Source organism: Antechinus flavipes, chromosome 3, assembly GCF_016432865.1.
Source record: "Antechinus flavipes isolate AdamAnt ecotype Samford, QLD, Australia chromosome 3, AdamAnt_v2, whole genome shotgun sequence".
Taxonomy (NCBI): domain Eukaryota; kingdom Metazoa; phylum Chordata; class Mammalia; order Dasyuromorphia; family Dasyuridae; genus Antechinus; species Antechinus flavipes.
Genome location: NC_067400.1, coordinates 552,581,090 through 552,603,359, shown reverse-complemented (window position 1 = coordinate 552,603,359; position 22,270 = coordinate 552,581,090). Strand labels below are relative to the sequence as shown.

The following is a 22,270-nucleotide window of genomic DNA, read 5'->3' as shown; positions in this document are numbered from 1 at the left end:
AAGTATCTAGAACCTTTCCCACTGTGTCCAGTTTATTTCCCTCATGAAACTTCTCTCCCAGAATAACTTTGAGCTCATTAGAACTGTGCTACAAGCAATCAAAGTTGGCAGCTTATTTACAGGTTGGCACAGTAATCCCTGGTTGACTCCTGCTGTCCATCTGATAAGGATGACAACTCTTATGTGCCTTTCTTCCTTCAGTTTCTAGCAGTTACCCAGCCCCACCTATGACTGCAGTACTCAAGTTATAGCTCTTGAAACATGCCCATGGTAAGTTTTGTCAGAAATAATTTAATAGATGCTCTCCTTTCTTTATCACTTATATATATGAGGACATCCCCAGATTTTTAAAAGATATGTTCTCATCCAGGACAGACGTTATTGCCTCTGTTGCCTTTTATTTGGACTATTAAATTAGCATCCTAACCTGCCTACCCATCTCTAGCTTCTTCTAATCTACCCAACATATTATAGCCAGATTGTTTCTTAATGCTTAGCTCCAGTCATGTCCCTCTCCTCCTCAGAACCTTCAGTGGTATTCTTTTGGCCTTCAATGCCTGGAACAGAAAGTTCATCTAGGATCATAGACTTATAGTCTTGGAAGGAATTTTGGAGTCGTCTGGAACCCAGTCTTTACCTAAGTACGCATCTGTTCCTTCTGTAACATCAAGTGGTCATCCTACCTTGGTTATAAGATAGTGGAGCTATAATTGATGAGACACTGGTGGTCAGGAAGAGCTGGGTTCATGTCTTATCTCCCTCATTTAAAAATCTGTGGAACTCTCACCCAATCATTTAATCTCTCTATATCTCCATTTCCTCATCTGCAAAAAGAAGCTGGACTTAATGGAGGCTGGAACTAAAAGAGGCCCCCTCTCCCTTCTAAATCTATGCTTCCATCATTTCCAGTGAGAAGAAACCGACAGCCTCCCAAGGTGGCCCATTCACTTGTAGCAATAATTGTTAGGAAATGTTTCCTTATATCAAGACAGTATCTATCTTTATGTAACTTTTACACATTGCTCCTTTGTAGCCAAACAAAATAAGTACATGTTTTCCATAGGACAACTCTTCAAATACTTGAAGATCCCTCTCATGTTCTTCATAAACCTTTAGGGCTTTCTATATACAGCACAGCAGTTTTTTAGCTTTATTATTTGTAAGTGATGAAGTAGATAGAATGCTAGACCTAGGCCTGGAATCAAGATCTGAATGCAGATCTCTCTAGCCTTAGTCATTTACTAGCTGTGTGATCTTGGGCAAGTCACCTAATCTCTGTTTGCCTCAGTTTCCTCATCTGTAAAATAATGATTATAACAGCACCTACTTCCAGGGTTGTCGTGAGAATAAAATGAGGTAATATTTATGAAGTTCCTAGTACATGATAATGCTATATAAATGATTATTCCCTTCCTTTCCCCTTCTATTGCATACTAGTAGTCATCATATTACTTTGTGTTCTTTGACCAAACTGGAGTAATGGCCGGGCCCCAAACACTTCCCATCATTTATTGCACCTTAGGAATGCCATGCCATAAAGAACGAGATTATAAATAAATTAGAGGAACATAGGATAGTTTATCTCTCAGACTTGTGGAGGAGAAAGAAATTTGTGACCAAAGATGAACTAGAGACCATTACCAATCACAAAATAGAAAATTTTGATTATATCAAATTAAAAAGCCTTTGTACAAACAGAACGAATGCAAACAAGATTAGTAGGGAAGTAACTAACTGGGAAAACATCTTTACAATTAAAGGTTCTGATAAAGGCCTCATTTCCAAAATATATAGAGAACTGACTCAAATTTATAAAAAATCAAGCCATTCCCCAATTGATAAATGGTCAAAGGATATGAACAGACAATTTTCAGATGAAGAAATTGAAACTATTACCACTCACATGAAAGAGTGTTCCAAATCACTATTGATCAGAGAAATGCAAATTAAGACAACTCTGAGATATCACTACACTCCTGTCAGATTGGCTAAGATGACAGGAAAAAACAATGATGAATGTTGGAGGGGATGCGGGAAAACGGGGACATTGATGCATTGTTGGTGGAGTTGTGAACGAATCCAGCCATTCTGGAGAGCGATCTGGAATTATGCCCAAAAAGTTATCAAACTGTGCATACCCTTTGATCCAACAGTGTTTCTATTGGGCTTATACCCCAAAGAGATACTAAAAAAGGGAAGGGGACCTGTATGTGCCAAAATGTTTGTAGCAGCCCTGTTTGTAGTGGCTAGAAACTGGAAAATGAATGGATGCCCATCAATTGGAGAATGGCTGGGTAAATTGTGGTATATGAATGTTATGGAATATTATTGCTCTGTAAGGAATGACCAGCAGGATGAATACAGAGAGGCTTGGAGAGACCTACATGGACTGATGCTAAGTGAGATGAGCAGAACCAGGAGATCATTATACACTTCGACAACGATATTGTATGAGGATGTATTCTGATGGAAGTGGATTTCTCTGACAAAGAGACTTAACTGAGTTTCATTGGAGAAATGATGGACAGAAACAGCTACACCCAAAGAAGGAATACTGGGAAATGAATGTGAACTATTTGCATTTTTGATTTTCTTCCCGAGTTATTTTTACCTTCTGAATCCAATTCTCCCTGTGCAACAAGAGAACTGTTTGGTTCTGCAAATATGTATTGTATCTAGGATATACTGCAACATGTTTAGCATATATAGGACTGCTTGCCATCCTGGGGGGGGGGAGGAGGGAGGGAGGGGGAAAAAACGAAACATAAGTGATTGCAAGGGATAATGTCGTGTAGAAATTATCCTGGCATGGATTCTGTCAATGCGAAGTTATTATTAAATAAAATAAAATTTATTATTAAAAAAAAAAAAAAAAAAAAAAAAAAAGGAATGCCATGCCATATTTACCATCATCACCTACTTAGCAACAGATATTAAACTCTAGTTATGTGCCCAACACTACTCAGCTCTGCATATTCAAAGATGAGAAATGGCACTTTAAAGTCTCTCAAGAACTTCTTTCTAAAATGGCTTGGGGGAAGAGGAGCAGGAAGGGGGTGAGAGAAACACATGTGTTGGAAGTACTGTGTAATTAGGAAAACTGAAAAACCCAGATAGAGTCTGAGAGGGAAGAAAATTTACTTTTAGCTTTGAAAAAGATGGAAAACTACAGAGAATAGTAGTACCTGACTGATTGTGAGGCCTCAAGGGAGCTAACCCAGATTTAAAACCTGAGCTTGGACTTAAAGAAACATAATTTCTTATTTTTTTTAATATGGGTTAACAGGAGTTATTACTTGTGCATAGAAGCAGGTAGAATGAAACAGAAAGGGCAAGCTGAGATTAGGAAACATTGATGTCCATCTTGTTTGGAAAGTAGAATGTATGAAGTAGAGATATAATGTGAGATATGTCTGAAAAGATAGTTTGCAGCCATTTTGGGGAAGTCCTTGAATACTAGGCAAAGTAGTTTATATTTTATCCTAAAGGCAATAGGAAGCCATTGAAGGTTTCTGGCAAGAGAGTTGATAATGGCCAACTGACATCCTATCCTTGCTTTAAGGCACAACTCATTCATTCATTTCTTCAACAACTCATTAAATATCTATTATGTATAGACTACCTCATCTGGGAAGTGTCCTTGCTTTCACTATCTCAAAGTTATCTCACTCTCATCTGATCACATTGATCTTTTATATAATTTTTATTCACTGATTTTCTAACTTATATTTGTGTATAGGTTCTATTTACCCCTACTAAAACCAATCAGTTAACATTTATTAAGTGCCTACTATATATCAGGCATTGTGCTAAGCCTTTAGGGCAAGGATAATACCTAGCACTGCGAATTTAACATAGGCTTTTTAATAGATATCTGTTAAGTAAATGAACTAACAAGGCTATGTAACTTGATATCCTAGGCATGGTGGTGACCACTAAAATAGAGAAAACTAGCATCAGGTTGTTAGAAATAGAGGAATAATTTCCTAGCAGAGTAGTCTGAAACAGTTGTCTCCCAAGTTTGTTGGCCTTCCAACCCATTATTAGTGATTTATCTGCACTTAGAGCTGGAAGGAGAGGCCTTGTGCCTAGTGTGGCATGTTACTGTCATGAAAACCCAAGTCTTTTCCATCCCCATCTTCAGAGGGCTTCTCCTTTTCTGAGGCAAACTTTGCTCAAAGCCAAGATTTTCTCATGCCTCACTCCCAAACTTAAATGTTCTTCTCCTTCTCTCCTCACCTTCCTAGTTTCGTGCCTTCCCTCCCTCTTTTTCTCCCCTCCCCAGTTATAGCCTCAGGCTTGTGCAAGGCCTAGAGAACAACCCAAACAGAGATTAGATGTAGCTGTAGCTATGGCAATCCTACACTTCTCCAAGTGATCCTCCTGCTTCCTTTACAGAGTCAAACCAGAAGATGCAATGGATTTTGGGATCTCCCTCCTGTTTTATGGCCTTTATTATGGAGTCCTTGAGAGGGACTTTGCAGAAATGTGTGCAGACTACATGGCTTCTACAATAGGAGTAAGTTCATCCAGAAAAACAAATCTTCCTCTGGTGCTGTCACCAGAGAACCTTGGATAATTTCTCAGGTGTGGGAATATAAGGGTCAGACTGACCTGGACTGGGGGAAACATGATAGAACTTTGGGGGATGGGTGGGAGGGGACTTTGGATTTGGAGTCAGAAGACATGAAACACTGTCACTTTCTAATTCTATTAACATTGAACAAGTCACTTTACCAGTCTAAGCCTCAGTTTCCTATCTGTAAAATGGAGATTATAATGATGATAACTGAAATTTATGTAAAGATTTCAGATCTATAAAATACTTTATATTCTCTAATTTGAGCCTCAAAATAATTTTAAGCTAGGACTATAGGCATGATTTCTATTTTACAGATGAAAAATAGCCTCCTTCTTTTCATATATTTAAGACTTATTTTCCTCGTGATAATACCATTAGGCAAGTGGTATAAATGTTCTTATCCCCCTTTTATAAATAAGAAAGCTGAGGCTTAGAGAGAGTGACATTTTTATGGTCAAAACAGCTTAGAAGTGTCATAGCTGGAATATTCACCTAAGTCTTTTTATTCCAGTTATATCACTATACTTTTCATTGACCCAGGCTGCTATCCAGTAATAGTTTATAAACTGCTTTGCAAACTGTAAAGCACTAAATGATATCATCCATTATGAGAACAGGTATCAAGATAAAGGCTGAGTATCTTGGTTGAAGTTTTTAACATCATTGAAGATGAAAATAAATGTTAACCTGGTTTTGTTGACCAAATTTCAGAATTCTGCTTTCCAAGGGCCTAGTAGGTCAAAAAAGGGAAATGGCTCTTTTATGAAAATTGTTACATAGACTAAAAATGTCAGTTTAAAGAATGATTTGAATAACAGCTGATACTTTTGTGGTACTTTCCAGGGGAGGAAGTACTTTATTTAGATCTCATTTAATATAATATGGAATTCAAATAACTTTGAATATTCAGCATCCATCCCTTGCTTTCAGGATATTAATAAAGTACAGTTAATTTGTCCAACTTTGCACTTCTTTACACTCCCAAGTAAGGCAAAGTCCTGGCTTTGAGATACCATGGGTGCCTGACAAGCATTATCTCTGTAATATTGTCTCCTTTGTCCACCATTATATCCAAAAGTCAGAGACGCCAAGTTTGGTATTCAGAGAGATGGTACAAAGAGCTCTGAACCTGAAACCTGCTACTTCTTAGCCACATGAATGTAGTCAATCCACTTAACTCTTGAGTTTTGGCTAAAGTCATACCACTTTAGAGGTATGACAATAATGAAATTTTACCATTAATGTACATGATCTCTTCTGATACTTCATTGTTGCAGGAATTTTTCTAATTGTCAGAGTTTCTGCTAATGTGAACAAACTGAGTTTGGGTTATTCCAACTATAGATTGTATGCCCATCATCTACGACCCATCTTAATTAATTGTAGACAAAGTCATCATTAGATCGTGACTGCTGATACAGGCTAGTTCCTGATAGTTTGAATGAAATGAAAAACTAGTAAGTCATTCATCAGGTAACAGAACTTGGCCATCAGTGAGGAAAGACATTAAACAAAGATATTCAATAAGTAAACGCGTTAATTCAGGTGGGTACCAATTCTTAGTGCTACTCTTGCTGTCATTCCATAGTCGTAAGCCATAGGGAGGAAGTTCAACCCCTTTATGGCCTTTTGTACTCAGGCAATCAGGAAGCTCCCTCAGCAACTCTTCTTAGCCAATCAAGTCTCATGAAAAGTTTCAGTACTAAAATTCTTAAAGAAAAAAATTGGCCTAACCTATATGGGGTAGAGCCTTTGAAAAAGCAAGCCCAGTCTACCAGCCCTAGGGAAAGCATTGTTCTTTTCAAAGTAGACCTCCAGGAGTGCTTTTTGGGGCCAGAGTAAACATATGTTGACCTATTTTCAAAGGCATAAAATAAAGAGTTTGGGATGAGCTTAAGTTGGAGAAAGATTCACACTAATGATCCTTGAAAACTTGAAGTATTTATTTTTAATAAAGAAATAAAATGAAACACCAAAAGTTTGTCACCCAGTATTATCACAGAATGGGATGGCTAAAGGAGTTTTTGAGAAATCAGCTGAACTAGTGCCCTGATTTCAGGCAGATCACTGCTTCTCCTTTCCTTAAATTCTAACATGATGAAAAATCCACAGTCCTCTGGAGTAACCTATTCCAGAGTCACTCACTCATCCTCTTAGGCTTTCTCTTCTCCAGAATAAGAGAAGCTTGGGCTTCTCTTCCAAATACCCACTTTCTGTTCCTCTGCTTGCTTTACTTAACCTTTGACTCACTCCAGTCTTTCCACGTTGGTTTTTAAATATAGTGACTAAATCAGGAGACAGATTTCTTTCCCGGGCTTCTAATGCACAGTATTCAGGACTGCTTCCTAGCCAATGATAATAATAATGATGATGTGTTCTTCCAGGAATCCAGGGGAACCCCCTCCAGGGGTTTTTTTCCTTCATATTAATACTTAACCAGTCACTCCAGTAAAATCTGGAATATTTTGAGATTCTTTCTAGTTAGTAAAGGTGAATGATCTTAGGCAAGTCCTACTTTTTTGACCTTAGTTTCTTCCTCTGTGAAGTAGAGTTGAATTAGATAGCCTCAAAATTGCACCAAGTTTTCATATTCTTTTCTCTGTGATTCTTCTAGGAGAAGAATTTGGAGCTGTTCTGATGATAGTTCACTTTAAAAAGTAATGAACTTTGCACAAAGCCCTGTACTTGTATTCAATGTGGAGAATACAGTTAATAATCCAATCCTTGTCCTCATGGAGCTTATTGTCTAGGAGGAAGACTAGGATCATAAGATCTAGAAATCTGATCTTAGAGATTATCTAGCCTAATCCCCTTATTTTACATATAAGAAACAGGACCACAGTCACATGGGTGTTAGCCAGTCTAGGATCTTGAGTTTACTATACTATATTACCTCCCATCATATGTTCATAAATAGCTATAATTTAAGATGTACATAAATCACTATCATAAAAGCTGCATTAGGATGAGTGTATAGAATAGATCCAAAGTGTTTTTAGAAATCTGAGAAAGAAGAGATTACTTTGGACTGGGTAATTGAAAGAAAGTTTCATATAGAATGGATGGGTAATATTTGCTGGAGATTTTGTTAAAAGAGTATAATTTCAATAGGTAGAGAATTTGAAGAAGTTTACATTTAGGGTAGGGTAGAAGCATAGAATAGATGGCAAACAGTTTAAGTTGGAGTAGAATTTGACTTTGATAAAAAATTCAAAAAATGAGGGAAGGAGAATACTTCCCATGCATGTCCTCCAAGTAAATACTATAAAGAATAGCCACCAAAAAAAAAAAAAAAAAAAAAAGTGGTGCTGATGTACTCAAAAATTCACAGGAAACAAAATCCAAGAAAAGAATCAGTAATAAAATCCACAATTTTGGGTTGTTGTCTTGTTCCCCTTCAAAAACAAAGGACAAACATCAGAGAAGTAATGCTATGACATGTAAGTGAATTGTGCCTCACTTTCCCCTCCAGAACCTTCTGGGTCCAGTGGCCAGAGGGAGTCAGGATGACTGTAGATGGCCCTGGATGAAATGGGAAACCTTGGTCTTTTTAAGCTAAATTCTTTAACAGGTCTCAGATTGATAGAGGCTGCACCCATTCAGTAGTTAAGGCTAGGTAGCAATTAAGGCAAAGAATTTCCTTTCACCTAATCCAAAAAAAAAATAAAATTTTTTTAAAAATAAATCTGGGAGGGGAAGAACCTCAGGATTTCTGGGCAAATGCTCAAAGTTCAGAGTAACAGATATAAGAAACTAAAGCTTCTGAAACAAGTTCTTAGGCCATGATCTGTGAATGTTTTTTTTTTTTTTTTTAATGTTTTGTTAGCTTCCTGTAAAGAAGAATCTAGTCTTTTAACAAAGAAGCAGAGTTAAAACAAATTAAATCCATAACAGTGGAAATATACAGGGCGTATGTCTTTTCATACCTTGTTTCTATTTAGTCAGTCATTGCATTGATTAGAGTTTTTAAATCTTTCATACTTGTTTTTCTTTATAGTATTACTGTCAGAAATCCTTAAGACTCTCTAGTCTAATAAGATAAATTGGACTTCATGTTTATCACTGAGATTTGGTAGTATGAAACCTTTGAGTGGCTTGTGACCTACCTAGATATAGTTTTATTTTTAAAAAATTGGTGATCGAAAATGTACAGTGATATAGGATTAAATGTTAAGAAAGTATACTCATATGAGTATAGATTAAGGTGGCAAGCATTTGAGAAACAAAAAGAACTTCAGTTATTGGGGTACACTACAGTTCACCTAGACAAAAAGAATGGCATAGAGTAGTGACAGATCCCCATGATCCAGACATCTGCAGAAAGTTGAGTAGACAATAACTTCCCAATCTTGCCTCATTGGTAATTATTCAGTCTCCTACACTGAAAAAGGGAAATTCTCTTCTGGGCTTCATTCTCAAGAGAGGAGCTGGTGGATGGGGTAGAAATGATGGGGACCTTGAGAGGAAATGACCACTTCATCCTAGACTTTGGGAAAGCAAATTTCAAAGAGTTCAGGAGAAAAATAAAATCCCATGGAGTAAATGTTTCAAGGAACATCAGCCCAAGGATAGGAAGTGATGAAAAATAAAATTCTGAGGGCTCAAAAGAAAACAATTCAAATTAGGAGGAAAAATTGAATTTTCTGAAGAGGTAAATGTAGTTATTGATAGAACTGAATAGTTCAGTTATAGAACTGAATCATTAAATAACCTTGGTTTTTAAAAATAAATATACTTAAGATGGACACAAGAACAACTAATGTATGACTGTAAAAGAACTCTGTAAAAATAGGCAGGAAGAAAGCAGACAGTTGATAAGGAGAAATTGAAGATAAATAAAAGAAAAGAGATGATAGAAAGGCCATCTTCTGGAGAAGACAGGATGAAATGGGATCACTTCTGCATATAGAGGGATTTTCCTTGGCAAGAGGAGGGCCCCCTTGTTTTTGAGACAAGGGTGAAGAGATAGTGGGGGAAGGCATCTGTGAGATTAGTAGTAGGGGAGACTAAAATTTAGATGAATTGAGACTATCAAGGGACACTAAAGATGACAAAAATAACTTATTTTAAAATAAATTGGAATAAAAAGGATAGGACTTTTACTTGAAATGAAGATAACTGACAATTCAGGGAAGAAAGTGTTGCTCAGTTTTGTTTTTCCTTCTGTTTTCTCTGCAAAGGATAATGTCCTTTGTGCAAAACAAAAATATAACTGATGGTGATTCAAAAACCTAAAATAAAGAGATAGCAAGAGAGCAACTAACTTCTCTTAATGAACTGGCATTACCGGGTCCAAATAAAGTACATATATGCTTGGGTCCTGAAAGGACAGGCAGATATCATGCTGACTTACTGTCAGTGGTATTTGAAAGGCTTAAGTAAAAAGAGAAGTATTAAAAAACAAAATTAGAGAAGGGGAAATGTCTGAATTTTCACACACCCGAGAAAGGAAGGCAGGACACAAAGTAAGTAATCTGCAAATTCTAGACCAGTGAATTTGACTATAATCTTAACTGGATCCCTATTGTAGCAAGGCAATTCTTTTATTCTTTCCTAATTAATTCATTATCTCATTCATCATAGTAGCTTTTCAAAATATTTTCATACCTACTTAAATGTCTATAGCTCCTTTTAATCCCACTCTCTCAGCTGAGAAATGCCCTATATTTCAGTGAAAATTTGAAGTTATTCCTCTTCTCATCATCCAAAAAAACCCTCACTTTACCATCCATCCCTACTACCTATCATTCCTTTTTTTAACTATCTGATTGTTCCTTCTCAGAACCCTTCACTGGGTCTTGATCCAGATTATGCCACATCATCCTTAGAGGGCTCTGTCCTGTGCCTTCTATTTTCTATTTATTCTGATTCATTTGAAATAGTTTCTATTGTTTGATTCTCATCTCTGTACTGATGATTCTCAAGTCTGCTTATTCATCCCTAACTTCTCTCTTGTCTTCTCCATACCTCAACTCCCACTGTCTGTTAAACATCTAGAACTCCATTCCCATAGACATCTTAAATGCAAAATATCCCGTCTGAATTTTTTCCTCTCAAATACTCCCTTCCCCCCACTTTCCTTATTACTGTCAAATTTATTACCACTTCCTAGTCATCCAGGATCACAATCTAGGATTGTTTTCAACTCATATCCTATACACAATTTGTTGGTACGTAGTTGTTAGCATTTTTGTCTCCCTCATAAGCTCCTTGTAGGCAAGAATTATCTTTTGCCTTTCTTTGTATCTCCATTGCTTAACAAAATGCCAGGCACGTAATAGATGCTTCGTAAATGTTTTTTGACTGACTGGGAAAGTCTAGAATGAATCATTAAAGAGAGACTATGAACATCAAGAAAGGGAAGCTAGAATAGATCAGTTATGTCAGACTAACCTCATTTCCTTTTTTGATGGGATTACTCAACTAGTAGAATTAAAAATAGTCAATAAACATTTATTAAGCAGCTGCTATATTTGGGGGCACTATGCTAAGTGTTGAAAATTCAAAGAAAGGTGAAAGATATAGTGCCTACCATTGAGGAGTTCATAATCTAATGGGGAAAGCAATATACAAACAACTTTGTATATACAAACAGGCTGACTACAGGGTAAATATCTCTGCATTATTATGGAGAATATGGAGAGCTATTGATAGATGATGATATAGTCTGATGGATTTAGAACTGATTGGATAAGTAAACTCAAGAGCTATTAATGGATCGTGTCAGCTTGGTAAGGTTTCCTATGGATCTGTGCTTGAGCCTGGGTTGTTTAACGTTTTTATTAGTGAGTTGGCAAAAGGTCTAGTTGAGGTGTCCATTGAATTTCCAAGGTGGGAGAGATAGCTAACAGTGAATGGGTAAATCAGAATCCAAAAGATCTTCACAAGTTGTCATTGGATAAATAAGCTTTACAAGAATAAGATGGGAAAGTAAAATAAGATAACAGTTCTGAAAACAATGTAAGGATTTTAGTGAATTGTAAGTTCACTATGAATCAGAGTGCCACTGATATGGCAGCCACTGTCAGGGATGACCTGCTTTAGACAAGGGATTAGATTTCTTGGAGAGGGAAATTCCAGAAAAGGTTTGAGGTTTATATTTGACATCAGGAATAATTTCCTTATAATTAGAATCCAAAAGTCCACTGGGTGTCCTCAAAAGATGCCAGATGACTACTTGTCAGGTATAATGAGAATTCCTTTCATATAGAGGTTGAGCTAGATGACCACTGAGGCCCCTTCAAATTCTTAGTAAATGATTCCATGAGATAGGAAATGACAGATGACTAGAGCCCTATTGTTTTTTAGCAGCATATGCCATGATTGATTGACAGTTGTTTGGAGAGAATATTATAATAGTCCAGGTAAAATGAGAAGGGCTGAGAAAGGGGAATGGGAAAGTAGTAGAAGCAGAGAAAATGGAGACTGTCCAGGAAGAGGTTGCAGAGTCAATAGCATTGATTGCAGCATTATTAAAAACTAGAGTTCACTATCTTAGGAGTGTTTGGGATCATGCATTCACAGGATCATAGCTTTAGCACAAGAAGGGACCCCATCATTTTATAAGTACAGAAATTGAAGCACGGAGACATTAAGTGATTTGCCATGGTAGTACAAGGAGTACAGTATACTCCTGGAAATCTTTTCATTCATTCAGCAAACATTTATTATGCACTTAGAAAAAGTGTATTAAAGGAATGGAGAATTTGCTAGGTCATGAATGTAAAGGAAAGAGCCTTCTTAAAGGCATAGCAAATAAGGCTGAGGCTTCAAGTTTCGGCAGTCATTAATTTACTGAGCTTGGTGACACAGGAGGACATAGTAAAGAACTTGACCAGCAGAGACTATGTACATATGAACCTCAAAATAGTTTAGAAGCATGTTCTGCTATGGGAAAGAGTTACCCAGTGTGATTTTTCTTTTTCCCCTACTGTTACAGGCACCACCTGCTAGTGGCTTCTGGGAATAGATCCCTTCATGTGAGAGGATAACAATACAAGAAGACTGAAAGGCAGTTGTATTCTCTGACCTCTCTCCTCTTCCCTCTTGCCTCCAATTTATTTCATTCCCTATCCACAAGCAACATCTGAGACAGTAAAGCTGATTTGCAATTCTTTCAAGTATGTTATGGTGCAGCTGTGCATGGGGGCTTTTGGAGAATTGACCTGTCCCTTCACATTTAGGCATGGTCCTTAGCAATTCCCCATTTTTTGTTTTATGGCAACACAATTATTTTTCCCCCAACAACATGGTCAGTAAGTTTGTCCAGTTTTTTGAAGCGGCTGTTATCTGAGTCCGCATTCTGAGGAATGCAAACAGCATTGTCAGTCTTTTCCATCCTGTTCCTCTGGATGGTTGCAGGGTAAGATGCTATAGTAAGTGTTGAATCTTGTGAGTTGTCATGGAGGCAAACTTTCTGACAAATGGAGAAGATTGTAGTCAAAGTAGGCATGTTTCTTTTTCTCTCTCTCTCTTTTTTTTTTTTTTTTTTTTCTGAGCTAATTGGGATTAAGTGACTTGCCTAGGGTCACACAGCTAGGAAGTGTTAAGTGCCTGAGGTCAGATTTGAACTCAGGTCCTCCTGACTTCAGGGCTGGTGCTCTATCCACTGTGCCATCTAGCTGCCCCCAGAGTAGACATTTTTCATAAGTCCCTCATCAGTCTCCTGGCTTGGGCCTTTGATGTGTTGGCCCATTTAATTACCACAACTGAAAAAGTCTTACCAGGGTCTCTTCTTCCTTTCCTTCTCCATGGGTTACCGAAGGAACTCTTCTGGGAGGATCCTACTTAGGAACTTAAGTGTTGCTGCTTCTTTGTTTCTTATGTCCCATGTTGGGTGCTATTTTTTTTTTTTATGATAACTTTTTATTGACAGAACCCATGCCAGGGTAATTTTTTACAATATTATCCCTTGCACTCACTTCTGTTCCAATTTTTCCCCTCCCCCAGATGGCAAGCAGTCCTATATATGTTAAATATGTCACAGTATATCTTAGATACAATATATGTGTGCAGAACCAAACAGTTCTCTTGTTGCACAAGAAGAATTGGATTCAGAAGGTAGAAATAACTCGGGAAGAAAAACAAAAATGCCAACAGTTTACATTCATTTCCCAGTGTTCTTTCTTTGGGTGTAGCTGCTTCTATCCATCATTGATCAGTTGGAACTGAGGTAGATCTTCTCTTTGTCAAAGAAATCCACTTCCATCAGAATACATCCTCAAACAGTGTTGTTGTTGAAGTGTATAATGATCTCCTGGTTCTACTCATTTCACTTAGCATCAGTTCATGTAAGTCTCTCCAAGCCTCTCTGTATTCATCTTGCTGGTCATTTCTTACAGAACAATAATATTCCATAACATTCATATACCACAATTTTGGGTGCCATTTGTTAGGGGAACCACCTGGTAGTGGCTGCTGGGGATCTAATTCTGACAAGCAAACCAGATCCCTTTATGTGAGAGGATGATAACAATACAAGGAGACTGAGAGACAGTTGCATTCTCTGACCTCTCTCTTCTCTCTTGCCTCCAATTTATTTCATTCCCAATCCACAAGCAACATCTGGGTCAGTAAAGGCTGATTTGCAATTCTTTCAGGGGTGTTATGATTCACAGCTGTGGGGGCTTTTGGAGAACTGACCCGCCCCTTAACACCCTACTACACTTTGCTAAATAGTCTTGAGCCTTAGCATTCATATTAAATATAGTGAAATGTTTACAAAGTCCCCAATGAGTGCCCCATGTAGGAAATACGAAGGACCAAGAAAATTAGTATGGGCTTTAGGAGACTAGAACAGCTTGCTTCCTAGATGCATTTGAAAGGCATACATCTGAGCCTTAAGCCAAGCCAATTGCTTACCTTCCTGAAGGCCAGCTTTTTTCTGACTAGACCAAGGTCTTTTTTAAGTTAAACAGGGTCAAGATATATGTGTTATTGTTTTGAAAGAGCAGTTCTTTTTGTAATGACAAGGAAATTGAATGGATGCCCATCAATGGCAGAATGGCAAATACGTTATAGTATATGAATGTAATAGAATATTATTGTTGTATAAGAAATGATGAACAGACTGATTTCAGAAAAGCTTGAAAGATTTACATGAATTGATTCAGAGTGAAGTAAACTGAAGAACATTGTACACAGTACCAGCAAGATTATGTGATGATCGACCATGATAGACTTAGCTCTTCTCAGCAATACAGAAATCCAAGACAATTCCAGTAGATGGAGAATGCCATCCATATTCAGAGAGAGGAGGCTGAATATGGATCCGAGCATAGTATTTATACCTTTTTGGGGAGTGGGGTTGTTTCTTCTTTCTTTCTTGTATGTTTTTTTTTTTTAATTTAGTCTAATTTTTCTTTCACAACATAACAAATATGGAAATAATATCTATAAAAGCACTTAAGACAGTATCTGGCATTCTGGTACTATATAAATGTTTATTCCCTTCCCCTCAAGAGGATAAAAGGATTTTACATGTGAAACCTGTATCAGATTACTTGCAGTCTAAGGGAGGAGAGTGATAAGGAAGAGAAGGAAAGAAGATTTGGAACACAAAATCTTTCAGAAATGAATGTTAAAAACTTTACTTCTATTTGGAAAAAGAAAATACTGTTGAGAAAGAAAAAGATAAGTTTTATTCAACTTGATATTTCCAATTCCTAGAATTGGGATTGCACATAGTAGTAAATATTTATTGAATGAATGATGTGTCTCTGAGACAGAACTCTGCCAGCACCAGTTAAAATGGAAAAAATAGCAGAACCTAGAGTAGAGTGGGGGGCGGGGAGAAGAGGAGGAGGGAGAGAGCAATCCTGGTGGGCTGTCCATTGTACTATTTGAGAAATGCCTAGAAAAATAGATCTTTTCTTTTACTCTCTCACACATGTCATCATATAAAACTCTGAAAAATGATCAAATGAGCATTTCCATCTTGGGCTACTTTACTTACTAGGCATGAAACCTGCAGAGAGATTTCTTCACCCTTTTCATTAATTAATTCTAAAACACTACGTTTTGCTATCTCACCTTGGAAGTATAGTCTTTAGTTAGTGACAAGCCTGATCTTCTAGTTGGCACAAGAGCTTTGGCCTCTCCACTTCCAGCTTTAGTCATTTCCTCTTCCTTAAACAAGCTGGCAGCCACTCTCCCCTCCTCCATTGACTCATTATTTTTGATGTCATTAGTATGGATGCTTGACAACAGAACTCTCTACACCTTAAGACATAGGCCAGCCTCAGCCTTTCTGACAGGTGGGCTTATGGGATGGACTGCTGTGTCCATGCACCAAAGAGTGCTGGACCTGAATTCAGGAAAACCTAGGTTCAAATGTGGCCTAACACACTTAACTGTATGTGTAACCTTGGACAAATGACATAACCTGTTTGCCTCAGTTTCCCCAGTGGTAAAATAAGGATAATAATAGTACCTTCCTTAGAGAGTTGCTGTGAATGTCAAATGAAATATCTGTAAAAATACTAAAGACAGTACCTAGCACTCTGTAGGTACTATATAAATTGTTTATTCCCTTTCCCCAGAGAGATTTAATGATCTTCTGATTTTTGATATTAATGCCATGAGCATCCTGCTTATCTTGTTAACATCCCCTACAAATATGGAACAAAAAGGGGGGGGGATTTTTTTAAAGCTTATATGTATTAGTCATTGTGCTAAGCACAGAAAATGTAAACACAAAAAGTAAGGCAGTCCCTGTCTTTAAGGTACTTATATTCAGATGAGATCCAGTAAATATTGTCTGGGAGATAGGAAGCTATGTAGGCAGGAAAAAGCATTTTATTCTGAGAAGTTATAGAAATGATAAGTTAAAAAAAAAAAAGAAATGATAAGTTGATGCGTGGAGTAGTCAGTTGGTTTATACTTTTCAAATACAATGATGCAATTGATTTGTGACCAGTGCAAGAGTTGGAAAGAGAGACTCAGGGATTGGAGCTATATACAAATAGCAGCAAAAAGATGGCAAGATGGCTTGGGTGGACTATGAATGGGATAGGAAGCATAGTCTGGTCTGATCTGTGTCCTATTCATATTCACGTTATCTGTCCTTTCTTTCCCTCTCTCCCTCTGCTGTTTTTGGAAATAAGTTGAGCCTCTCTAAACAGTATTACTATTGTGCATGGAATGTAGATAAGTGTTTGAAATGACAAACAAAGGAATAAAGTTACAAAAAGCTTAAAAACACTCTTTAAGATGGTTAGTAGTCATGGGCTATAGTGAAATATCAGGAGAAGGGAAGGAAAAAATCTGGAACACCAGGTTTTGCGAGGGTGAATGGTGAAAAGTCTTTTAGTACTTTTTCTTAACATGTTCTAGTCCAAAGCTAATACTACTAGAAGTGTAATGGAAACATTGTAGTGTAATAGAACACTGAACCTAGAGGAGACTATATTCTGTTCTGTCACTAACACTAATAAGTGATCCATTGGCAAGTCACTTAACTCTCTCTAATATTTAGTTGCCTCTTCTTTGTAATAGAGATAATACTTTTTAGCGCTCTGGAATTTTATTAATAATAATAATGATTTACATTTACATAAAATTTTAAGGTTTACAAAGTGTTTCCACCCTGTATCTTATTTAGTTCAGTTAGAGGTACTACTACACACCTCTCAAATTGGCTAAGGTGACAGGAAAAGATAATGATGAATCTTGGAGGGAATGTGGGAAAACCAGGACACTAATACATTGTTGGTGGAGTTGTGAATTCATCTAGCTGTTCTGGAAAGCAGTTTAGAACTATGAAAACTGTGCATACCCTTTGATCCAGCAGTGTTTCTACTGGGCTTGTATTCCAAAGAGATCATAAAACAGGGCAAAGGACCCACATGTGCAAAAATATTTGTGGCAGCCCTTTTTGTAGTGGCTAGAAACTGGAAACTGAGTGGATGCCCATCAGTTGGAGAATGGCTGAATAAGTTATGGTATATGAATGTTACAGAATATTATTGTTCTGGAGAGACTTACATGAACTGATGTTAAGTGAAATGAGCAGAACCAGAAGATCATTGTACAAGATCAACAGCAAGATTATACGATGATCAATTCTGATGGACATAGCTCTTTTCAGCGCTGAGATGAGTCAGGCCACTTCCAGTAGTCTTGTGATGAAAAGAGCTATCTGTACTCAGCAGATTGTGGAGACTAAGTGTGAATCACAACATAGTATTTTCGCTTTTTTTGTTGTTGTTTGCTTGCATTTTGTTTGTCATTTTTTTCCTTTTTGATCTGATTTTTCTTGTGCAGCATGATAATTGTGAAAATATACATGTTTAGCATATATTGGATTACTTGCCATTTAGGGAAGGGAAGGAAAAAATCTGGAACAACAGGTTTTGCAAGGGTGAATGGTGAAAATTATCTATACATATGTTTTGAAAATAAAAGGCTTTATTTAAAAAAAGAAAATTATGTATATGTTTTGAAAACAAAGTTTTAATAATAATAAAAAACCATTTAGTTCATATGTATTTGATTATGTAGCATAAATTTATAGTGAACCTAGTTAGAATGGTTTATCATTTCCTCTACTTTTTTTTTTTCCCCATTTTGTTTAATGAACAGTTCCTAGGGAAGGAAAGACGTGTTGAAAGTGATCCATTGCTGGAAGTTAGCTGGGCACAATCAGTGATATGCCAAAGAGTCAAGGGATTTGAGAAGAAGACAGCATGAACTTGAACTGTTTCACTAAGGGCTTAATATGGAGAAAAGAAGAGTAGCTAGTGCAGATATGATGGCCTAGGAGAGAACTGAGATCTAGGGATTGGCCATCACGGTGTGAAGAGGGAGGTTTAGTATAGCTAGGTAGAGGAAAAAGTTGGAAAGTCACTTACTTGAATGCAAATAAGGGAATTTCAAAGTTCTTGAACATAGAGATTATACATTTATGAGTGATGAAAAGATTAAAGGTATGACCATCTTTGTGTATAGCTGAAGTGGGGTAGATGAATAGGTCATCAGAGGTGAAATAGGCTGAAGAGCTGGGAGGTTAAAACATTTGAGAGAGTATCAATATATATGTTAAAGTCCCTAGTAAGAGGTCAGAGTTGGGGAAGAGAAAAAGATTATAAATATACTGGAAATATATTGGAAATATACAGGAAAATGTGCCAAAATGTTTGTGGCAGCCCTGTTTGTAGTGGCTAGAAGTTGGAAAATGAAAGGATGTCCATCAATTGGAGAATGGTTGAGTAAATTGTGGTATATGAATGTTATGGAATATTATTGTTCTATAAGGAATGACCAGCAGGATGAACACAGAGAGGACTGGTGAGACTTACATGAACTGATGCTGAGTGAAATGAGCAGAACCAGGAGATCATTATATACCTCAACAACGATACTGTTTGAGGATGTATTCTGATGGAAGTGGACCTCTTCGATAAAGAGAGCCTTAATTGATCAAAGATGGACAGAAGCAGCTACACGCAGAGAAAGAACACTGGGAAATGAATATAAACTGCTTGCATTTTTGTTTTTCTTCCCGGGTTATTTATACCTTCTGAATTCAATTCTCCCTGTGCAACAAGAAAACTGTTCGGTTCTGCACACATATATTGTATCTAGGATATACTGCAACCCATTGAACATGTAAAGGACTCTTGCCATCTGGGGGGAAGGGGTGGAGGGAGGGAGGGGAAAAATCGGAACAGAAGTGAATGCAAGGGATAATGCTGTAAAAAATTATCCTGGCATGCATTCTATCAATAAAAAAGTTATTAAAAAATTAAAAAAAAAAAAAAAAGGAAATATACAGGAAATACAAAAGCTACCAGAATTTTACTTTTGGTGGAAGATGTTGGTTGTGTGGACTTTAAAGAAGGAGAAGTTGCTGAGTAATGGTAGTAAGGGGAGAACATGGAAGTGGTGATTGGGAGTAAAAAATATTCCAACTTTCACACCCCAACCACTAAACCAAAGGCAATAAATGCAACCAGAGCTGGAAAGGGTAACCAGGAAGACTATGTCATCAGGGCAAGCCAAGTCTCAGAGTCAGAAGATTGAAGGAATGGGAAAGGAAAAGATCTAAGATGAAATCAAGTTTGTTGCCAATATAACAGGTATTACAGAGGGCATAGTGGAAGCATTGGTTGAGATTTTGGAGTAAATGAGTTGAGGGGAATGGAATAAGGAATCAGGTGGTGAAAGATGTAGAGTGGGGTTTGGTTGCTAATCTGCAGGGTAAATCATTGGTGACATAAAAGAGTCACTGGATTTCAAGTCAGAAGACCTGCTACTTACCTTCATGAAGTTGTAGATCATCTTGCTTTTCTTATCTGTTAGTGAAAGTATAGATGAGATATTCCTATTCAAAAATCTTCAAGAGAGATGATAAAGATGAAGTAGTAAAGTTAAATCATCTCTCAGATCCCATTCATCTCTGAGATTTTGTAATTCTATATCCCAATACTGGAGTGTGATTCTGATCAAACCATTCCTCCTCTGTAGATCTCAGTTTTGTCATCTGCAAAATAATTTCTTTAAGGAGGAAAAGCTATTTCCTAAGGTCCCATCCAGAACTAAAATTCTGTGAAAAGACCTAAGTATTAAAATAGTAATTTTATGAGATAATGTCTAAAAATATATATTGACAAATATTTTAGATTCGTATTCCTGTGGTATAAAATTTGTAATGTTAAAAGCCACCTGGATTACTATTTTTATTTTATTTATTTATTTTTTTATTGTAACTTTTTATTGATAGAACATATGCCTGGGTAATTTTTTACATTATCCTTTGCACTCACTTCTGTTCCGACATTTACCTTCCCTCCTTCTACCCCCTCCCCTAGATGGCAAGCAGTCCTATACATGTTAAATATGTTATAGAATATCCTAGATACAATATATGTATGCAGAACCAAACAGTTCTCTTGTTACACAAGAAGAATTGGATTCAGAAGGTAAAAATAACCTGGGAAGAAAAACAAAAATGCAGTTTACACTCATTTCCCAATGTTCTTTCTTTGGGTGTAGCTGCATCTGTTCATCATTGATCAGTTGGAACTGAATTAGATCTTCTCTTTGTCGAAGAAATCCACTTCCATCAGAATACATCCTCATACAGTATTGTTATTGAAGTATATAATGATTTCCTATTGGCCAATGACCAATTTTTCATAGCCTCTTCTGATCATCTTGTTCTTATAACAATGACATATCACTGTGCTATAGAGCTTAAGAGCACCTTAAAGATCATCTTCATTTTAATGATGAAGCCAGGGCCCAGAGAGCACAAGTATCACATAGATAATGCTCATTTCACTTAGCATCAGTTCATGTAAGTCTCTCCAAGCCTCTCTGTATTCATCCTGCCAGTTATTTCTTACAGAGCAATAATATTCCATAACATTCATATACCACAATTTACTCAACCATTCTCCAATTGATGGGCATCCATTCATTTTCCAGTTTCTAGCCCCTACAAACAGGGCTGCCACAAACATTTTGGCACATACAGTGGACTACTACTATTACAAAATGAAGGGGTTGAACTAGATAGTCTTTAAGGTCTTTCCAGCTCTAAACTTCTGGTGCCATGTTTCTCTCTATAAAGTTCTTGGATTTCCTCTTCTCCTTTGATAAGAAAATGTAAAGGAGACCTGCTCCTTCTCTGAATTTATTCCTGAAATCTCTTTGTGAAAATGGAAACGATTTATTGTTTTCCTTTTGTCCCACCTGAAAACATAGAATTAACTAGGGCTTAGCTATGATCAATTCCTTTTTTTTTTTTTTTCCCCACATCAAATTCTATTTTTTCTCTCCCACTTCCATTATCTCCTTTGCTGGTGAAAGAAAAAAAAAAAGTGCATAGTCAAGCAGAATTGATATCCACATCATAGCCAAAAATGTGTCTTTCTCCATATTTAGTCCATCACTTCTCTTCTAGGAGATGGAAAACATTTCTTGTTTTGATATGAGTTTCTAGAGGAAACTCTATCCTGATATCTATCTTTTGGCCAATGACCAATTTTTCGTAGCCTCTTCTGATCATCTTGTTCTTATAACAATGACATATCACTGCTTAAGAGCACCTTAAAGATCATCTTCATTTTAATGATGAAGCCAGGGCCCAGAGAGCACAAGTATCACACAGAAGAAAGTTAGTGTCATCATTAGGACTAGAATTCATTTCAGCTCATAAGACTTATTAGTGTCTGCAATAGGCAGTGTGTCCTCATGTGACACTAGAGATGAAAAATTTACAAGTGTCAGTCTCTGCCTTTGATGAGTTTGCAATTTAGTAAGGAAGGATCTAGGTATACAGAGGGTGTTAGAGCAATTTTTTTAAAGTGCTGTGAACAATTTGAGAAGGAAGATAAGAGTTTTACCTCGGAGAACTTGGTATCATGAAGAAGTCAAATTGGACCTTCAGTAAACCTGGCTCCCATCCTATTGGAAAATCCAGTGTATCTCCTGTATTCTAAAGTGATGCTAGTTTTAGATTTGAGGCTGGAAAATCCTAAGGGATTTTCCCTTGGAACAGTATCAATGCCATTTCCCTTTATGTTCTCAGATTCTAAGATACTTCCCAGGATAAACCTTCCAACATCCCAAGAAAATAAGCCTCTTTGTGACTTTGGTAGAATCCACAATTGATAGATGAATAGGACACATTTCCTTTCTGTGGATTCTTCTTTAGAATGGGCATTACTGGCTTACGTTGCTCTC

General features: G+C 37.0%; 1 protein-coding gene across 2 annotated transcripts in view; it reads left to right on the top strand.

Moving 5' to 3' along the window:
• Positions 1-22,270, top strand: part of RNF121 (ring finger protein 121) — a 116,089-nt gene that overhangs the window by 78,394 nt on the left and 15,425 nt on the right. For both annotated transcript variants that reach the window (XM_051987462.1, XM_051987463.1), the window contains exon 6: positions 4,399-4,519. In XM_051987462.1, the coding sequence (XP_051843422.1) occupies positions 4,399-4,519 (121 nt within the window). The remainder of the gene's footprint in view (positions 1-4,398; positions 4,520-22,270) is intronic.